Raw genomic sequence first — 19,799 nt, 5'->3', positions numbered from 1 at the left:
CCCAGGGTGCTGTTATCTCTCAAACAAACAGCTCCTGTGCCGCAGCCCCGCTCGCAGACCTCATCTATCTGCATGACATGTGCTTCCCTGTTTGTTTTGTCTCGCCTGTTAGACGCGGCCGATGATATTGAGCTGTGTCGACGGCACTCTTCCGTTCACACCAGATGAATCAATCACTCCGGCGTGCTCCGCTGCCCTGTTTAGTGCAGGCAGAGTCTTTTCCACTTCAATCAATGCCGAGGGTTTAGGAAGAGGTTAGCGCTTTTCCTGCTATTTGTTAGGAAAAGAAAAGATCTCAAAAAGCAGCTCTGGCTGACTGACACACACACACACACACACACAAAGTTTGTCAGTTTCCTGCAGTGTTTTGTTTATTCAAGCCCGACAGGAATATGCAGATTGACTGTGTAAATATGTAAATATACATGGTTAATAGAGACCACTGTTAGCAGATGTCAGCGCACTGAATTGAGCTCGCAGACGCTGTTAAATTTAATGAATAATTAAAAAGAAGCAGAAATTATTCATATAAAATCACACACTATGTTCAGAGAGCACGAATGTATTTGTATAGCAAGTGTGCCGCTTGGATAGTAGACAGATAACAGGCCAAAAACAAAAAAACAAACAAAATAAAAAGTAGGTTCGGCTGCCTGCAACTATCCTAATAAAACAAGATTATTTTGCACGTTTGCAGCGTTAAAGAAGAATTGAGACTTTGCAGTTTTATCATTAACAAAAAACAAACACTGTACAAAAATATTCCTTTAAGAGGGTTAAGACCCTAAAATTACACGACAAAAACAACACGCAGTAATTTCAAAAACAGAAAAGAAATCCTTAAAAGCAAAAACACTTCCTGAAATCATCTGACAAGGAGTTTAAAATGAAATCCTGGAACTTTCAAATTCCTTTCCATCAGCTGATAGAGTCCCCTTCAAGATCATCGGGATCTTGCTGTGTTTGGACAATGAGCAGAGGGTTTCTACAAGGACTCGGCTCTAACAAAGTCCCGCCGCTGCTCCTCCCAGACGTGCCTTCAGTCTCTGTCGCAGCGCTGCTCGGCTGTCTCGCTCCTTTGTGGCTGGAGTCTGGAGAGATTCTCAGCTCCTCCGCCACCCGTTCTCCCAGCACCTGAATCAGCTGTCTGAAGCCTTCTGAGGCTGAGGGAAGGGCATCCTCTCTCCTTTTTTCTGCTGAAAAGCTCGTGGGTGCCTGGGGGGTGGGAGAGACGGAGGCGGAGGGTTGGGGTTCTGGAGGGTTGTCCTTGAACATCTCTCCTCCTCCTCCCTCCTTGGATTCGGTGCAGTCTTCTTCAGCCTCAGATTCCTCGCTCTCACTAGACGACTCGCTGCTGCTGTCACTGGAAGTGCTGCTGCTGTCAGAAGAGCTGCTGCTGTCGTCGCTGGATACGGGAGCCCTCTTGGAAGCTTGCTGCTCCTCTTCGACCGCCACGATCCTCGCAGCGTCCTCTAACTCGTCGATTTCCAGCTCCAAGTCGGTTTTTTGCAGGGTTGCTTTTTCCAACGTTGCTGCCAAGTCTGCCACCTTCTTGGACCTGTGAAGATGAGGAAAAAAAGTAATTAGGAAGGCAGAAAGTTTCAACTCAATACGACACTTACACACAGGGAAGGGAACGGAAAAAAGAGAGAGATCCAACTACCACTTCATCAGTGGTACCTGGGAGAGAGAGCGGCATGACAACTGACTGATCGACTGGCTCTGCGTACTAAAGACATAGCCACAGGATAACCATCTACAAATCTAATACCCATTAACCAAAGCCCATTCTCATATGAATGCTAAGTAGACCGCGATTTGCAGAGGCGACGGGGGCTCAATGAAATATGGAAATATGGATGTTTAATAATGTAGGAAGATGAGCGCTGCTGATACACGAGCCTTGGGATCTTCTCCTCCCTCCCCCAACTGCTGCGCTCTCTGCAAGAGGTGATAAGAGACCGAGAGGGATTACAGAGGGAGGCAGACCCCTCCTATTCCTCCTTCTCTACCTCAGTCCGTGCATGCAAAAAAATCACATGCACACTTCCACCTATAAATATGAAATGGCTAAGTCAACCGCTGCGTATGGCACGATTAGTCGAGATGAGGTCAATATATCCTGAGTGTTTCGATGCTGGAGAGGAAAAGGAAAAAACAACAACAAAACCCCCCCCCGAAACATCCAATAATAATGCTGCAGCTGGAACAAACCAGAATAAACACGAGCGCTTTGTGCATTGTGCGGAAGCAAATCAGCCCTAAGAGGCTAAAGACGGTGGAGTTGTGCTCCCAGTCACACTGCAATACAGTCAATAAAAGCGTGGATAGAGAGAGCGCGCAGGCTGAGGCCCAAACAGCTAAATGTCGCCAAAGATTAAGATGAAGAGAATGCCCTCATAAAGCAGTACATTTAACAGAGTTCCCATCCCGCCGCTTTAGTTTTATAGTTGCGACTGCTTGAAGAAAGACGCGTTTTTATTGCTGATGAATGTCCTCCTACAAGGCCCCGTTTGTGTAAAGGCATACGATTGTGTGGAGGCCCCAGCCTGCACATTATTCACGCTGGGAAAGCATGCCATGCTGCCAAAAACTTAAGTGGTTGCCATTGGGCTCCCCGGTGCAGTTAGGGCGTGTGTGCCCCCATCCCCTGTCCCTCCTCTCATTGCCATGGTGATTACGAGCTGACCTCTGCGGGTTACTGCGATTCAGACTATGTCCATTCAGGGTGGGAGAAACCATGTGTGTGTGTATGTTTAGAGGGGCTACTCTTTTTCTCACACACGGCTGCTGTTGCTCTCTCTGGCCCAATTAACCCACTGCTGAGCACCAGGATGGCTCCTCATTACCGTGCACTCCTAATGAGCTCCCCATTCTGGTGAGTAAAGTGTTTATGGAAGCAGCATGTAGGGGCTTTGCATTCATTTAGGACCTCAGGAGGAACTATGTTAACAGATCTCATAGTTGTGCTGTAGCATGAGGACACCCGTTCTCGGCACCACGACAGCCAGAAGAGAATCAACTGCAGATTGGTGGGATAAGTGATCCACTTGTTCTCAGCTGCACCTTCCCAGTCCACACTTAGGTAACGTTTAAACTGATTGTTTAAAAACAGAAGTTGTTCTAATTTCAATGGAGTGAAAATCATGGTGGACAGACTCTGAGGGCTGTGATCATTGGTGGATTTCTTGCAGAAGCCCATCCCAGAGTCATTAATGTCAGTGGCTCCAACTTTGAGCCCAGCAATTATGCCCAGCTGGTGCCAGCATGTTGGCAAATGTCAAAGTTCAGGAACATTCGAGTGGGGCTTTCGCCAGGTGACAGTCTGGTTGAACATTTCAGCTCGTCTCACGGTCATCTCTGCAATACCTCGCAAAAATCAGTTTGCCAACGTATGCTGAGAGACTCTTCTCATAAACAGAACTTGGCTGCTTAAGAATAGAAGTGGTGTTGGCAATAAGTGTCATTTCAGATCCACAAATCACAAATAAACACAGCCACACCACCCCACATCTCTGTGAGAAGGCACCACATTGCCAGATGTGTCTCAGCTCCACCCACCAGACAGACACACGGACCCACAGCTCTGCCACAGAGAGCAGAGAGACAAGACGGCAGATGTAATGCCATCGTTTTGTTTTTGTGTAGTCTCAACTCGCCTCATCTTCACAGCACCGAGGAGCCGCAGGCAAACTATCAGAAGGGTCTTTTTAGTTCATTAATAAAAGTCCCCGGAATTTCAAGATCCAGGTGCAATTAAAAAAAAAATTGCTTAAGGAAACCATGGATGACCACCTGTCGTCTTGGAGTTAGCATGTGTAGTTGGAGTTTACAGACATCCACACACAGCCTCACGTTCACCCTCCGATGATGATGAAATCCGTCACTCAGACCTAAAACACTTGTGGATGCGGATATTGCAACTCGAGCGCAAGACAGCTGCGTGATGATCTTCACTGTCAAGAAAGCTGCATGAAAAGAAAACCCCAGCTAGGAAGTGATCCTACTAAACAAATGTCACCTGTAACATATTAAATGCTTCAGTACCCATTTTAACAAACTTTCAAGGCTGATTGGGTCTAACTCACTAAAGCTGCCATCTACAGACACAGACACGTAGAAAAGTGACGAGCTAGGAGCCAACATGCCAAACTTTAACTGTATTCTTCTGCTGTAACTAATAAATTACTTCAAATGTGAAGCGTCTGACTGAAGTCTGGTTAATGCAATTGAAGATGATTTTCCAGTTTGGGCAGTAGCACATAAACGCACCACACGAGAAGAGCTTCTAAATACATGCAAGCGTTTAGAAAATTGAAAAAAAAATCAAGACGAGCACCAGAAACTGTTTGTTGTGGGCACTGCTCACTCTAAGTATACGCTGTCTGAAGCTGTCACTTATGTGTGAACACAGACAACCACTGCATTCTTTGGAAAGCCGAGTTTAAAAGTAACTGTTTTTGTTTTAAACAATCACAAATAACTTAATGTAACCTCATATAATTATGATGATGATGATGATGATGGAGCCTGTTCAGGGTCCCAGGTTCTGCAAAACCCACGTGAGCGCTTCCTGTAGTGAGACTGTGGCAGAGAAGCCTCCTGCAGCACAGCCACTTCAAAGACTGCCCTGTATTCTCTTTCCCCCGTGGGAAGTCATTATTGCGTTAGCGTTGGAGAGGCGCGCTTGTTTTCTCTCCCCTCCCTTGCTCTGTGGTGGGAGAAGCTCGGCCTGCAGTGAACACAAAGGCCCTGTCCAGGAGGGGGGAGGGATAATGTTGTACACAATCCAGTCATTACTATACTGCTGTTGTGGCTTGCCTTCATTAAAACTGAGGAGGGGCGCCTTTTTTCAAGGTTGGAAAACTTCTGGCGAGACAAAGACGCCTCCATCTGCCAAAGTCTTTAGATGAGAACGTGAAGGGAGAGAGAGTGTGTGTGTGTCTGTGCGTTGTCTGTGAAAGAGCCGAGCTAAATTACAATCTGACATTTCTTTCATCAGGCTTGTGTTCAGTGAAAGAGCAGCTCATTCAGCGTGTCTGTGCTCTTGAAAACATCTCAGATAAAGCTTGTCCTCAGACGCAGAAATCTGTGTACGGTAATATAAGCACCAGATTTCCTCAGAGTAACTCGCAAACGCATCATTCACCGGCTGAAGGGGGGGATAAAAGCCGACGCTGGGAGACGCGATCCGTCAGTGTGACTGAATGCTGAAACGGTCCGAGGCGCTGTAGCCTCTCCCGTTCCAGAAACGAGAAACACAGATGTATTTATCCGGGGAACCAGTGTTTGAGACCCCAATTACAGCTGCCTGAGGACCCTTGAAACACTGGTAGATGGTTCACACAATTGAGACAGGTGTGGAGGAACTTTTTCTAATTTTTATTTTTGCCTTTTTCTTTCTCTTTGGTCATATAATGGCTTAAAATGCTTATGAAGACAACATATTTACTGTAAGGATGTGAGAAGAGCAGAGCAACAGATGCTGACATCATAAAAAGGTTCCACCGAATTGTATCAACTGGGAACAGAAAATTTCAACCCTAAACACTGGTTGCAACTGCCTGGTAACTATTCCACTGCATTTCATGGCTGGTTGGCGAGTGGTTGCTTGCTTGTGGTTGCTATGTCAAATTGCTTGCAAACAGGTATAAGTTGCTGCCCTGAAAACCCTTTTGTGATTGCCACAGTTGCCCATAGTTGGTAGGAAAGTCACCAACGTTTCTGCAAAAACCAGAAAAAGAGACTGTTTGCCTTCAAAGTAAAAGTTGCACCTTCTGAAACATGTTGGTGTCAGTGGTAAGACAGAACTTTGACTTGCGGTCTCCGTTTCTGGTTTGTGTCTTTCAGATGTTACTCATCAAGAGTCATGCTGGCATCTTCCATGCAAATTACAGCCAACTGTAGCAATCTGCTAACAACTAAAGCAATCACAAGGAGGACAATAGGAATGCTTGCCAGGAATGTGAAAGTATTGATGGTTGGTGTCACAGAGGAGGCAATTTCACCAAGTGTGAGTCAGCAACCACTCAACAGCTGGTCAGGGTATACGCATTTTTCCTCTAACCGACCGTGGTTGCGAGGGTTGGTCTCCATGTCACAGTCTGAGACCAAACATCAGTCGATTAGTGGGAGAGCCCCCAGCGTCCGAGCCCGAAGGTGGTGCATCACATCCCTCAGGTCACGAGTGTGATCAGAAGCATGCTTGTAGTTTCTTTTCCAACATCAATGAAGATTCTGTGCAAATAATCCATTTACATCATGTTCCCAAAACTGAAATTCATATTGGAAAATCATTGGTTTGACACATTCGTGATAGGTGGGAAAGATTCTATCCTGTTCTAAATCCAGCTGGAAAATTATTTCCTGTTCTGACCACTTGGTCAAGAGCACAGGAAGGGATTTAAAAAAAACGAAAAAACGAAAAAACAAAAAACGCAGGATCGTTGGGAGTGGTGTAGTACTGCACAAAGACTCCATCTTGAAAGGGAGATCAGCCAATGATGAAACTATTTTGTGAAGGTTTTGGGGGTTGTCATTAGGGATGGCAATCGAGAACCAGTTCCCAGTAGTTGAATTCCTTGGAGTTGTTGGCCTGCTAACCTATCAATCCAGCTTATTGGCTCCACTTGTACTACTATCAGCTGATTTAATCTGATATGGACATTACATCTATTTTTATTCCACAAGAAGATGACAGCACAATGGTAAAGTAGAAACTGCATCCAGGAACAGGATGCAGAAACAATACACTACTAAAGAAACTTCAGCTCTTTGCAAGCACCTGGATGGACAGCGTGCTAACGCTAAGCTAGCCAAGACCCAAGAGTGACATCAAAGTGGACTGAATGCTGACCAAATCCAGCAGCCAGAGCCTGAACTTCAACAGGTAACAAACTGAGTAACAGTCAGGCTGCAGCCTCCATTTCTGCCTGTTCATGTTTCTAAAGTCGAAATCGCCCTGACGATCACTTTAAATAGTCTTTGTGCTGGTTTGCATCTTTGCTTGTACTGTTGGCTTTGTGTTCAGGATACTAAAGGAAAGATCGTGTGTCCTCACTTGGGTAGGGATTTGTGTTGGTGTGTCGGACTGTAGCCTCATGTTAAATGGTGTTAAATATTACTTTTTTTGAGTAATGACACCAAAACTGATCACAACGAAAAGGTTAAATAGCATCAACATGCACAAACATTAGACCGCACAGGATGTAATTAATTTGTCTGTGATCTACTGCTTAGAGATGGTGGTGACTCTTAAAGCGGAACCAGTTAGAATCCATAAGGATTCTCACTGGGTTGTCATGTTCCCAAATCTCAAGAATTAATCTATCACAAGATGCAGATTTAGAAAAAGCATTCTCTTACTCTTTCTTAGTCCTTTGTGGATTTGGTGGCAGATAAAAAGAAGCGTCTCAAGTGACAAGTTTCTATTCCTACATCATCACTTAGGTTTAAAAGGAGGATTTTTTTAAAAAGCTCCAAGTATTGCAGGCTTTAGTTTGGTCTGAGCTCAAAGAAGTTAAAGACCTCAGGATTGACTTTGAAACTTTTTGTCAGAATGTTCCAGTTGGATTTACTCTCTACTTTTGGGATTATGGGATCTTTACTACAAATGCTCAGCTCTTTACTTTTTCTCTGCTTTTACTGTCTCCTCACTTACCATCTGACTTGTGTAATCACAAAAAACGTTCAAGTCCTCTACTTCTCCAGCCTGTCTGCTTCATATCCCACTGCTAACATCTCTTTCTAGTATCTCACAATGTGACACAATTCAGTGTTAGCCATCCTTTTCTGATACGCCTGTAGAAAAAAAAAATACAATAATCAATTGAATTAACTGGAGTGAACACTCCACACGAGGGTTTAGGAAATTATGCAAACACAGTACTCTGTGTTTATGATGAGCTGTGTGTTCAAGACAAAAATCTGGAGTGGACTCCTGCTGAGAGGAAATCTGTACTACTTATCCCTGTTAGCTGGGAGACATTGGTGTCTTTGTTCTGCCCGGTGGGGCCTCTAAGGATCTCGTTCAGTGATGCGGCTAACGGCAGATAGAGCAGCTCCATTATCTGTTTCAAAGCTTTCAGGACAGCTGTTTGACAGTTGTGTGGTGCTGTCTGCTGGAAGTCCCTTCCCAACAAACATTTGGGTGTCAGATCAGCTGGGAGATTGACACGTGAGCTGTGTTAATGTGAACAGAAAAGCTTTGAGCACAAGTGAAACAAAAACATCTGTAAGGGTCAAAGGCTGAAGGGGAAACCTGGGTAGTATTTGACTTGTGTGTTACAATAACACAGAGTTACGCTGAGGTAAAAACCACCAGTCGTCCTAGGCAGCGTGGGGAGAAAGTGTTGACACTGAGCACAAGGGCACTTTCAAGGTGTTTGACCCACACGCCTCAGCTGACACACTGACCCCACGCTTGACCTCCTTGCCCTGAGACACTTGCAGTTGTTAGAGCTCCAGAAACTCCCCCACCCCACCCGCGGGGGAGCTTTTGTCAGAGCTGCTGACAAATCTCCCCGACGGCCGCCGCCGAGGACACAACGCTGAGGTTGAACAAGGTGAGGGAGGCAGGGCGAGGGAGGCATTGCGAGCGCGTAGAGCCAGCGAGGGGCTGCTCCGCTGTCTAAAAACAAAAGACTGGTCTGAGGAAAGAGAATGCCTACAACTTTATTTTTCGACAGTTGCCCGTTGTTGCTTTTCATGCTTTTCTGTGATGCACTCTCTTTTCTACAGTTGAAAACAACACCCATTGTGTCTCTGAGGACTGCTCACTTCACACCTACCATTCACAATTATTTGAGTCTGTCCATTCAGCTGCTGTGGTGCGAGGCTCGGCCCATCCTTAAGCCGCTTCTTGTCAATTTTCCAGTTTTTGCAGCAATGTGTCAATGTCCATTTCACACATCTCAGAGGCAATTCACACATTTGCTCCACAAAAGAAAAAGACTAAATTTTCTTGCTAATCACTTCATCCTCTCCTCAGACTAACCCTGAAGCGCTTGTATTCTGTATTCTCCGCGTTTTTCTTTTTTTTTGTCCTGCTATAGACTATAATTGACCCAATTAATAAGGGTGGGTGGGTGGCTGCGAGAGAAACCTGTGTGGTAAAAGGAAGCTGCGGCCCTTCTGATTCTCTGAGGTACTGTAACACAACAACAGGCTTATAAAGCTTCGTGTGCGCTGGCTGCCGTGGATCTGTGTTGGCCTGTCTCCAAGCTTTTTGATAAAGGCAGGCAAAACAAAGAGAAAGAAAGTGAGGCGACTCGCTTATTTCCCCCCTCTTTTTTTTCCTGTGCAGTCCAGCAACTCTGCGGGGGTTTTGGCAGCTGAAGACCTTCAAAAGCATACAGTGAAACTAATGGACTGGAGAGGCTGCTGCTCCATTTGAAATAATACTGTCTGCTAACAATTCAGAGATAATTAGGATTGGACGGATGTGTGAGGGCGGATTAAAAACCATACCCAACAAAAGGATGTTTGTGTGTGTTTGTGTGAAATGGTGACCGCTCCAGTGAGGGGAAAAAAAATATAGCCCAAAACAAAACAAAAAAAGTTCCTCATTAATGAAACAACGGGAAGCGCAATTTGCTTTGAGGTTGCACGCTTGATCTCAGCGCAAAGGGGTTCTGCTCCGAGTGTCTGAGAGCGTAGAGGAGAGCGCCTGCCCCGTGGCTTAAATCATGATGAAGTCTTTACGAGGTTGTAAATCTGAGACCGATGTCTCAGCAGTCAGATGAACTTTAGGAGTAGAAACGCATGTGGGACACAGTGAGGAGATTAAATAAATCAACCACCCCCCCTGCAGCCAGCAAACATCCATTAATCGCCGTGTCCATCACGTATAGCTGATCGCATATGCCCCGGCAGCAGCAGCGGAGAGGGAGCGACAGGATACGGGGATTGCACCGGGGGGTGGGGGGTATATAGATTGCATCTCATCTAACCGCCTGGGCTCCCAGAGACGACTCACTTAGCGGAGGATGACAAATCCTGCGCGGGGGAATATCTCGCACTGTGGGAAAACAATGCCTACACGATCTGTCATCAAACCTGTCAGATGATACAAAGTGGGCCGCCACAACAAACCGCATGTATGATAGAGGAGGTTGGTCTGTGGAAATCACCGCTGCCGCCTCGCTCTCCTGCGCTGCTGCTTTGCATTCTGACTGCAGGCTCCTTTTAATATTACACTGCAAACATGGGAACATAGTTTCATAAACCGCGAGAGAAGACTGTATGAGGTTTCTATTGAGTGTGAGCCAGCGCGCTCATACATAAAGAACGACAACAACAAAAATCTGTTCACGCTTGGTTGCTCTCTCAAGTGGCAGGAGGTGATAGAAGTGCTTCTACTGTCTTTTTCACATCATGACAAAAAAAATAAATACTGTACACTTTTATTTAGACAAGAGAAATGTAATGATTCAATCACAGGTCAGTGCTAAGAGATCACGGGGCCAATCCGTTTAATGATCGATGAAGGGTGCAGTGGCAGCCAGCACGTTTGGCCAAGCTGACATTTAGTTCCAAAGTAGAGCAGGGAGGGAAGGGAGGAGGAGCAGTGCTCCGGTGTGCCTCGGAAGAGACTGATCGACTTTCTCTGTGAGTTGACAAGAGCTTCAGAAGCTCCGTGCGCTTACAGACTAAGATCGAGTGCGCGTCTTCTCTCTGCTCTGTGTCTCAAACAGCCCTGAACCCGACTCCTTATTCCTCCCACCCTTTACGAACGCAGCATCCGCTGCATTTTCTATTTCTTTAAAAGAGCAGCATTCAAGACTTGTGCTGGAAAAATGCAGAAATGAGAATGCGAGGAAGGGAGGTAGAGACCGCTAAATCCCTGCAGACCTTTTATCGTGTCTGCATCTGGGCACTGAGCCTACAACATCAGGCGTGCATTTTTCAACTGGGCTTTTTCCAGACGAGCACACCACTTTGCTGAACCTTGGCCAGGAGTAAAACTGAGCTCATTACTCTGTAATGTGCTCGCAGGCTCGCATTTAAAATGTGACTAATTGTTAAATATGAACTAGGCGGGGGGAGGGGAGGAGGAGGAGAGAGCCATCAGACCTGTGGCATTTGGGAAGAAAGTGCAGATCTGGCATCTTTGGGCTTGCAGTTCTAGGAAAAGGTCGCATCCGCCATAGATTGGAGAAGCCCACGCAGACGCGCATGAGCTCCTAAAGGTTTCGTACAGAGTGAATCCGCTGAGTGCAGCTGGCTCTTTTAACACCCACTGATGGTACTTTGACCACATAAACTGCATCTTTCGCAGGCTTGGTCGTGCAATTGGCCCTGCTGTGACAAAATGACACTGAAGCATCGCGGGAGGGGGCAGTCTGAATGGCACAGTGCATGGCTCTGAAGGCAATTCTATCTAGATTGAGGCCTCTGAGGTGTCTGCATGTGTGTGTGAATGGATTTGTGTGTGCTGGTGGACTTACTTGACTCTCTGGATCCAGATGCAGTAGTCTGTGATGTACAGATCGTTCAATATGTATGCCGGCTCGTTCTCTCTGAAGACTCTGTGAATATCCAGCAGGCATTTGAGGACGCAGGCTTTCCCTGGGCACGGCAACACAGCCGGGGTAGGCAAATGGAAAAACAGTGTTATTCGTGCTCACTATTAAGGATGACAATGCACTCCAGCTGCTGGCAGATGCAGCATGTGTCTTAAGGCTTGCAGTTATTGTTCCATACATAAAAGCCAAGATACAGGATCAGAGGGAAATCCCAGCGAGCAGCAGAGTAATTTCATCCATATGGGTTTTTTGTTTTTTAGGAAAAAGAAGTGGTTCATCTGAGACAAAGATGACAACTCTATTTCTGGAGTCTGTCAAATTAATAGTGTTTCTGCTCAAACTCTGTCAAACACTGCTTTGCCTTGATTTATCAAAAATAGCTCTGAATGTTTCTGATGATTTTCCACTTGACATAAATCTTAAGCCTGCCTGTTCTGCTACTGCGCTGCATCCTTATCTGTATCCATTTTGCTTCTGATTTGATGTTACATCAATTAATTAGACGTAGCATGTAAAAGCTGAATTTTTTAGAAATCTGCATCTTGTTGATTTTTCCTCCCTTTTTTCCTCCACAGCGCTCGAAAAACTATTTCTTTCCAAGAAATCCTGCCTGGTCCTAAAGGAGGAGGATCACTTTCTCAAAGTCTTTCTTTGGCAGTTGGCAGTACATTTGGTTTAATTTACATTTCTAACCTTAGAAATGCTATAACTTCCAAAACTGACATTTCTCATACTGAAAACTACAACAAGCCCGAGGGCCTGGGGGGAGGCGGGGTTGCAGGGGGAGACACTGGAGTCGCGTCTATGCAGCTCTTCATGCACACAGCAGATGTGGTCGTTCATTTCCTTCTAATCCTGTTTGTTTCTTATTTTTCTCTCCTAATTTCTTTCATAAAAATCTGTCTTTGCAAAACTTTAGAAATGTCACTGAAAAACAGATATGACACTAAAGCTTATGCTTAATTAGATTTTAAAATTAGGCACAAAAATAATTTATTTGCACTAATGACTTGTGGTGCTTTCATTAACACTGAGCGGCAACAACATTAAAGTTGCAGTGATGCCAGTAGATTCCAGATGCAAGTCCGTAATCCCAGCTATGGTGGTCGTTATTGCACAAACAACTCTAAACGCCGTTCATCTGTAATGAGTGTAGGCTGCCAGTGCGCTGTTTATCTCAGCTGGTGTCCACGTCTATTTACTCTGTAAAAGGAGTCCAATATGCATCGATAAATCAGTGAAGCTCGCTCCTGTCTGATGAAAGGTGAGTTGGTGAGGATGAATGAACTGTTGTTTTTGCCCGTGTTAGCCGCTGTAAGCAGAACTGTCTTAAAAGTGGACCTAATATTGTTGGACTCTGATGCTTAGTGCTAATAAGCTCTCATATGTTCTCGTTATTTGAGGGGGGGGAAAAAAAATCTCATCAGCTGCCATAATGTTAGCTTATAACCAGCTGTTATTGTTATTTGGCCACTGTCAACTGTCCGGAGATGGAGGGTCGCACGTCCAGTCTGCTGACAATAACTGTCACAATACTGTTAATAAACAACAATGTTTATGTATGTTTTTGTACAGTTAGAGCTCTGACTTCAGTTTAGGAGATGAAGCTCGATGTGAGGAAGAGCATGATGTTTTATCCAGATGCCGGTCGTGTTGGCCCTTTTGCCTTTGTGAAGGGGAGCCCTAATCAGATGATATAACAAAAGGCATGTTTTCAGTCTAAAGGTGAAGAGACAAATTAAAACACGTCTCCACAGCATGTGAATGGCTCCTAACTTTCTTCTTTTCCACCTTTGATGTATTACGGATGTGACCGGTCTCTAGCCACATATATAAAAGTCCATCTTGGTCACTGTTCATGAATCCAGGGCAACATGCCGACTTCACAAACTCTGCATTTTTAATGGTTTAATGTGGTCAGACACCGCAACACACAGTAAAAAAGTTTAATATTGTGGCTGTTCTCTGTGCGTAAATATACTGATTTTTATATTCTTGGTTTATTTTGAGAGGAGACAGAAGAGGAGGTGACTGGATTGAGGTACCCACAAACAATAAGCCAATCAGCAACAAGGAGAGAGATTTAAGTGATTGATTTAATGTTGGAGAGAAGGACTGTGTGTCATTATGACTGCAGAGTTCATCCCAAGAGGCTGCTTTGGAAAAATGTTTGCTCTCATCTATCAAAGCAAGAGCACAGAAGATGTATGTTTACAGCCACCAGAAATATCCACCAGGAAGCCACCAGGGGCCCGTTCTTCGTACCTCGCTAAGTAGGTTAGCCGGATTAGATTGTTGACGATTTCGCGTGATCCTGGATCAGTCGGTTCCCCGAAGCTCATCCGGGACTTGCTGTCATAGCAACAGAGCCGTAAGCGTAAACCTGCTCGGGAGCAGGTTTACTTTATGTAAACAGGATTAGATCGCGGCCACGCAGGTATGTCCGCTTCATTTATACGAAAGCAACAGCGATAAATAAATAACATCAATGTAACTGAAGATAATGCAGCACTTGATCCTTTTATTGATGTCACACAGATACATACAGGTCATTTCCTAAAAAAGGGAAATGTACTATTAACATTCTATTACATGTATGTGATTATTACAGATGTAATTCATATTTCAGAGTAGTAATTGTAAATTACTTCGTGTAATCAAGATGAGAGACCACGGCTATAAAAGCGAAGGTGGATTTGGGAAGTCTGTCGCAGCCATGTCCTGTCCGTTTACGCGAGCAACCCATTGCGGAAGGTGCAAGATTGATAAGGAGAGTCCTCAGAATTCAGCGTATATTGCGGGACAGACAGGATCCTTTAGCTCAGCGCGACAGTGTGCTCATTGAGAGATATCGATTTTCCCGTGAGGATATTATTTACTTAACCAACTTGTTGACGAGGGGGTGCAGGACCACCACCTGTCTTTTTTTGCTCTGCCCTTTTCTTGGTTGCTGTTATAAACAAACAGATTATTCCAGGGTCTCTTTCCAAGAGACGACAAGCAATATAAGTGATAAATATTACCATTCTGTAGAATATTCTTATATTTCACTTTTACTTGTTCCCATGTTCTAGTGGGTCCTGTTGTGGCTCTAATGTGAAAGAGGATATAATATAACAATATAATATAATGTAATATAATATTGGATAATATAGTGTAATATAATAAATCTACCCTACCGCCTACTGGTGTTGGCCAGAGGGGCCGATGGCGCAATATGGCAGCCTGGCTTCTGTCAGTCTGCCCCAGGGCAGCTGTGGCTACAACCGTAGCTGCCTCCACCAGTGTGTGAATGTGAGAGTGAATGAATAGTGGCATTGTAAAACACTTTGGGTGCCTTGAAAAGCGCTATATAAATCCAATATATTATTATTATTATTATTAAATTACTTACGAGTTTAATTTGTCAGCAGCTTCCTGCCAGCCCTCTCTCCTTGCTTTTGCAGCCTTTGCAGTGTTCCCTTGCGTTCTGATTAAACTCTGAAACTCCTGAAATCCCTCACTCAGGAGTTCTTGCTCTGCTGCCGAAAAATACCGAGCCGAGCGCGCTCCTTCGACATTTTCGCCGACCAATCAGAGGGTTGCCGATCAATGTTTCTACTATCGATGCGTAGCCCCTTTTATGACACCCAGTGATGTCACATTACTGCGTCCAGCTGTACTAATCGTCAACAGCAGGTGTGTTCGGGGAACCGGATTAGCGCGCTCACGGTTAGCGCGATGATTTGATCTTGGATGTGTCATTTGATCTTGGATGTAGTAAGCGACGTACGAAGAACGGGCCCCAGAGCTGTGTAAGCTGCAAAGTCCCAATATGCAGTTGATGTCTAAGAATAGCAGCACCTCATAGCTCTTTATTTGCCTTCATACACTTAACTGTATAACTATTGCCACAACACATTAAACGTGTTATTTAAATTTAATATAAACTTTTTAAGTGTTCATTTGTTAATGTTAAGCCAATAGGATACCATGTGCTTTATTTAATGCAAATGATAAAACATACAGATGGTGACAGAAAATGTCTACTGTCAAACTATCTACTAAAGAATCTGTACGTTCAGTCCTTATTGACATTTTTGACAGTGTGTTTTGAAATTGTTTTAGAAAAACCGTTTCCTCTTTCAACACCCCAACTGCATCACACACAGAACCACAGTGGTTCATCTGGACGTAGAGTTTTCAGTGGGAGAAACGTTTCGTCACTCTAACAAGTGACTTCTTCAGTCTCAGCTGACTGCAGGTTTCCCCAACCTTACAAACAGTCCATTGCATAATGACTGAAACTAGCACCACTGAAGGAACAATGGGATGTGAGGTCAGTTCCTTGATTCCTTCCTTATTTTGCAAATTGCCATGGCCGTTGATTAACAACCACTGATCAAAGACCATGAGTACCATCCACAGTGAGCTGATAGAAAAAGACGTACCTTTAGGCCCCCTCCTCGATTCAGAGACGGTCTTTCCCTTTTCACGTAAATGGCCTCCTTGACTCCCCGCTCAAACCAGCGTTCCTCCCTGTCCAGGATGTGTCCAGACGTTGTTTGGTTTCCCCAATGTATAAGTCATGGCAATCCTCCTGGCACTTAACAGTACCTACATTGCTCTGTTTGTGTCAAGGGATCATTGGCATGGACCATTTTTGGCGGAGTGTGTTTTGGCGTTTGAAAGCCACGCAGTCTTTGGAGAAAATGCGTCTCAACTGTTCCGATACTCCTGACACATAGGGAATCACTAAGGGTTTTCGCTTAGGCAGCAGTTGTCCTTCTCTCCTGGATCCTGACCTCACAGCCCATTGTTTATTCAGTGGACTGGTTTCAGTCATTGTGCAAAGATACTGTTTATAAGGTTGGGGAAACCTGCAGTCAGCTGAGACTGAAGAAGTTGCACGGACGAGTGACGAAATGTTTCTCCCACTGAAAACGTCCAGATGAACAGAACCAAATTTTTGGATTTAATTACCTGCATGATTGAGCATGCATCAAGACGATACACTGAATACGTGTGTTATTCTGAAAGGAATTTTCTCCTGAAGCACATAGCTAGTGCTGCAGCACTTATCCTTCAATCAGGCATATAAATAGCCATATGATGTGGCCAACAATCCGCTGAGGGCAAGAGAAAATGCTCCTCTCCACCTCCAGAGAGCTTGTTGGCGTTGTCCAGAGACATTCCAGACCAATCAAAATAAACAGCGTACTCACAGCGAGGAAAACCTTGAACAAACATTTGGTCCTCATTTAAAGCATGGCATTGTATACAGGGAACTGTGGCCTAAGGAAAAAACATAAAAGAATTTTTTTTTTCTTTTTTAAAGAAAAAAAAAAAAATCAAGGCTTGGATTGTGTGAAGCAAAAAAAAAAAAGGTCTTGCTTCCAAGATTTGATTTTTTTTTTTCCAGAGAGAAGCTTTCTAAGTTGTTTGGAGAAAACTGGAGCAAAGGTTGAGTTTAACATTCTGATTGTTGGTGAAGGGTTTAGCACAAGTGAGCGAGGCATTTCAATTAGGTATCATTGGGTTATCCAATGAGTGGGGAGGGGGACGCATTCAAAACGTAGAGCAGTAATTCCTTCATGGCTGCAGACTGGGCAGGCATGCAGTGTGGTGGTGGGTGTGAAGTGGACCAAAAACAAAAGCCTGCTGTGTTTTCTAGACACTGCAGCAGCAAAGTAATCTTTTTTTTTTTAAACAGTTTTTATGTTTTTTACATAAACACTTAATGATGTATGTGAGAAACACAACCTCAGCCATCTTTGTCACAGCCTTTTCTGATGAGGAATTTAAAGTATTCTTATTTTCAAATATCTTGAAGGACACTGACAGCCCACAGCATTTTTTTTAATTTATTGCTTAAAACATGTTGAGTAAAACTTCACAAAGACCAGTAAAACCACTGCATGATAATCTAAAAATGGTCCTCGCCACCTTGTCTTCAACTAAAAACAAAGCAGCTTCATATCTAAAGGAAAATGAGTGCAATTTCAGCACCATGTCTCAGTTTTGTTTTGTTTTTTTGCATTATAAAGAAGCACTAATGTCAAAAGTCAGTGGCAAATTGGTGCAGCACCTTAGCTTAACCACCTTACTCTGGTGTCGTATGGCAGCTACAGAGGATGTCATAGCCAGTACGAAAGTTGAAAAACTAGACTGTGTCGAAAGACTCAGACCTGTGGCTTGGAACAAACACTCATTACATTAAACATTTTAACTTTGCAACACAATGGTTCCCAGTGTATTTTCCGCTGGGAAAGTCCAACAAGTATTCCCTCCTTCTCAGCAATTTTCACACTAAAAAGCCATCCAGTGGTCCCTTATGCAGGTGGATATTTTACTGTGCTGTGAAAAAGTAAAATGACTTAACAAGGGAGGTAATTACTTGCTCCCTAAATAGAGCCAGGTAGATTTGGACATAGGTTTCCCTTTATACAGTCAGAGGAAAAAAATCATTTTAACACTTGCTTAAGTTTTTTGGGTTTGAACAGTGAGAGACAGAACAATAACAAAAAAATCCTGAAAAACGCATTTCAGAAAGTTATAAATTAAGTCACATTTTCATGAAAGAAATTTCACCAACTGTTGTCACCTTCTCACCCAGCTGCTTGGTGATGGTCTTGTAGCCCATTCCAGCCTTGTGTAGGTCCACAATCTTGTCCCTCATATCCTTGGAAAACTCTTTGGTCTTGGCCATGGTGGAGAAATTAATTGCTCCAATGGGCAGCATTCTTTTATACGCATAACAAGTTGTGAAGGCTCCCAATCGCAGCTCGTTGCCTGTATAAGATAGACCTGGGGGCTAGAAGTCCTACTGATTGATGAAAATGCGAATTCATTTATAACTTTCTGAAATGCATTTTTCTGGATTTTTTTGTTATTGTTCTGTCTCTCAATGTTCAAATAAACCAACCATTAAAATGATAGAATGACCATTTCTTTGTCAGTGGGCAAACTTACAGAATCAGCAGGGGTTCAAATAATTTTTCCCTGAATCAAGTCAACATTTAAACACTGCATTTGTAATTACTCAGGGAATCTTTGTCAGATATGAAAATTTGTTTAATTATATGAAAAATGCAAGTGTGACAAGATAAATAAATAAATAATAATAATGATGATGAGGAAGGGGGTAAATACTTTCTCTGTTTGACAGACCTGCCATCATGAGTAACTTGGGGAAAAGGAAATCTACTAAAGGTTCTTTAGCTCATATCAATAACATTTAAATTATATCTTTTTTGCTTTTAACTTTTCAGAGTAAGAGCAGAGGCAACAGGAAAAGCAGCAAAAGCAGCCGGAAGCATTCTGCCTTTGTCAGATTTACCACTAATGATGATATGCTTGAAAGGCTTCATCCTGTGGCAGGTCTAATGTGCTGGGACAATTCATCCCTGATGGCACTTTTCCTCCCACCCCCACAGACACATGTGGATATCCACTTCTTGTGGCTACGTCCACACTACGCTCCGTGTCCACACTGGCGTTTTCAGTCGGTTTTACAGAGTTGTGCGTCCACATTGAAACATCCGTGCGCAAAAGCGAGTGAGAATTAAAGAATTTGAAGAAAAGCTATCTGGAGCATGTACAAACGGATATTCATCAAAATTGAGAGCAATCAAAACAACTGCTGTATATTGCACTCCGCTATCTTTGTTTATTTGGTCACATGACTGCATCACATGACTAAAATGCGTCATCGTTTTAGCAAGTCTGCGTTTTCGAGTGTCCGCACTGCAATGGAACAGCTCCGTTTTGAAATGTATTCGTTTTTGAGAGCGTTTTCAAAACGCTGCGTGTTTCCTTGGGGAAAACGCCGTCTCAGTGTGGACGGGAGGCCAAAACGGAGAGAAAACAATGCGTTGGTGTGGACATAGCCTGAATCTCATCCAATAAAATATCACCCTGGCCTGAATGTAAAATTTCATTACTCAGACCAGAGCGCCTTACTCGACCTAAAACTTGACTTCCACAAATGTAAAACTTTCCCAAGAAATTCCAAAGAAACGTTGGCTGTAAAGGTGCTGTTGTGAATGAACAACACAGGAACATGGCGGACCTTTATCGAAGGACACATCTGACATTTCCTGTACCGCCCTTTCTGTTTGATCACGACAGCAGCACGACAGTGGTGCCCACCTCGACACTTCCTAACTCCGACTGGCTTTCTGCTCTTCTATACCTGCCCGGTGGCTCTTTAGTTACAGCCTCTTAGGAAGCAGGTGGAGGAGCTCCTTGAGAATGCTCACCAAACTGCCAGAAGGTTGTTTAAATATTTACCCC

At 44.0% G+C, this 19,799-nt stretch overlaps 1 protein-coding gene across 3 annotated transcripts in view; it reads right to left on the bottom strand.

The window, feature by feature from the left end:
- Positions 1–363: 363 nt before the first annotated feature.
- shq1 (SHQ1, H/ACA ribonucleoprotein assembly factor) overlaps positions 364–19,799 on the bottom strand; it is a 49,274-nt gene continuing 29,838 nt past the window's right edge. For all 3 annotated transcript variants that reach the window (XM_080890815.1, XM_080890817.1, XM_080890816.1), the window contains 2 exons: positions 11,448–11,568; positions 364–1,558 (listed from right to left, as the gene is read on the bottom strand). In XM_080890815.1, coding sequence (XP_080746941.1) covers positions 919–1,558; positions 11,448–11,568 — 761 coding nt within the window. In that variant the 3' untranslated portion in view covers positions 364–918. The remainder of the gene's footprint in view (positions 1,559–11,447; positions 11,569–19,799) is intronic.

This window comes from Rhamphochromis sp. 'chilingali' (genome assembly GCF_963969265.1).
Source record: "Rhamphochromis sp. 'chilingali' genome assembly, chromosome: 9".
Lineage (NCBI taxonomy): Eukaryota > Metazoa > Chordata > Actinopteri > Cichliformes > Cichlidae > Rhamphochromis > Rhamphochromis sp. 'chilingali'.
This window is presented reverse-complemented; position numbering and strand designations above follow the sequence as displayed.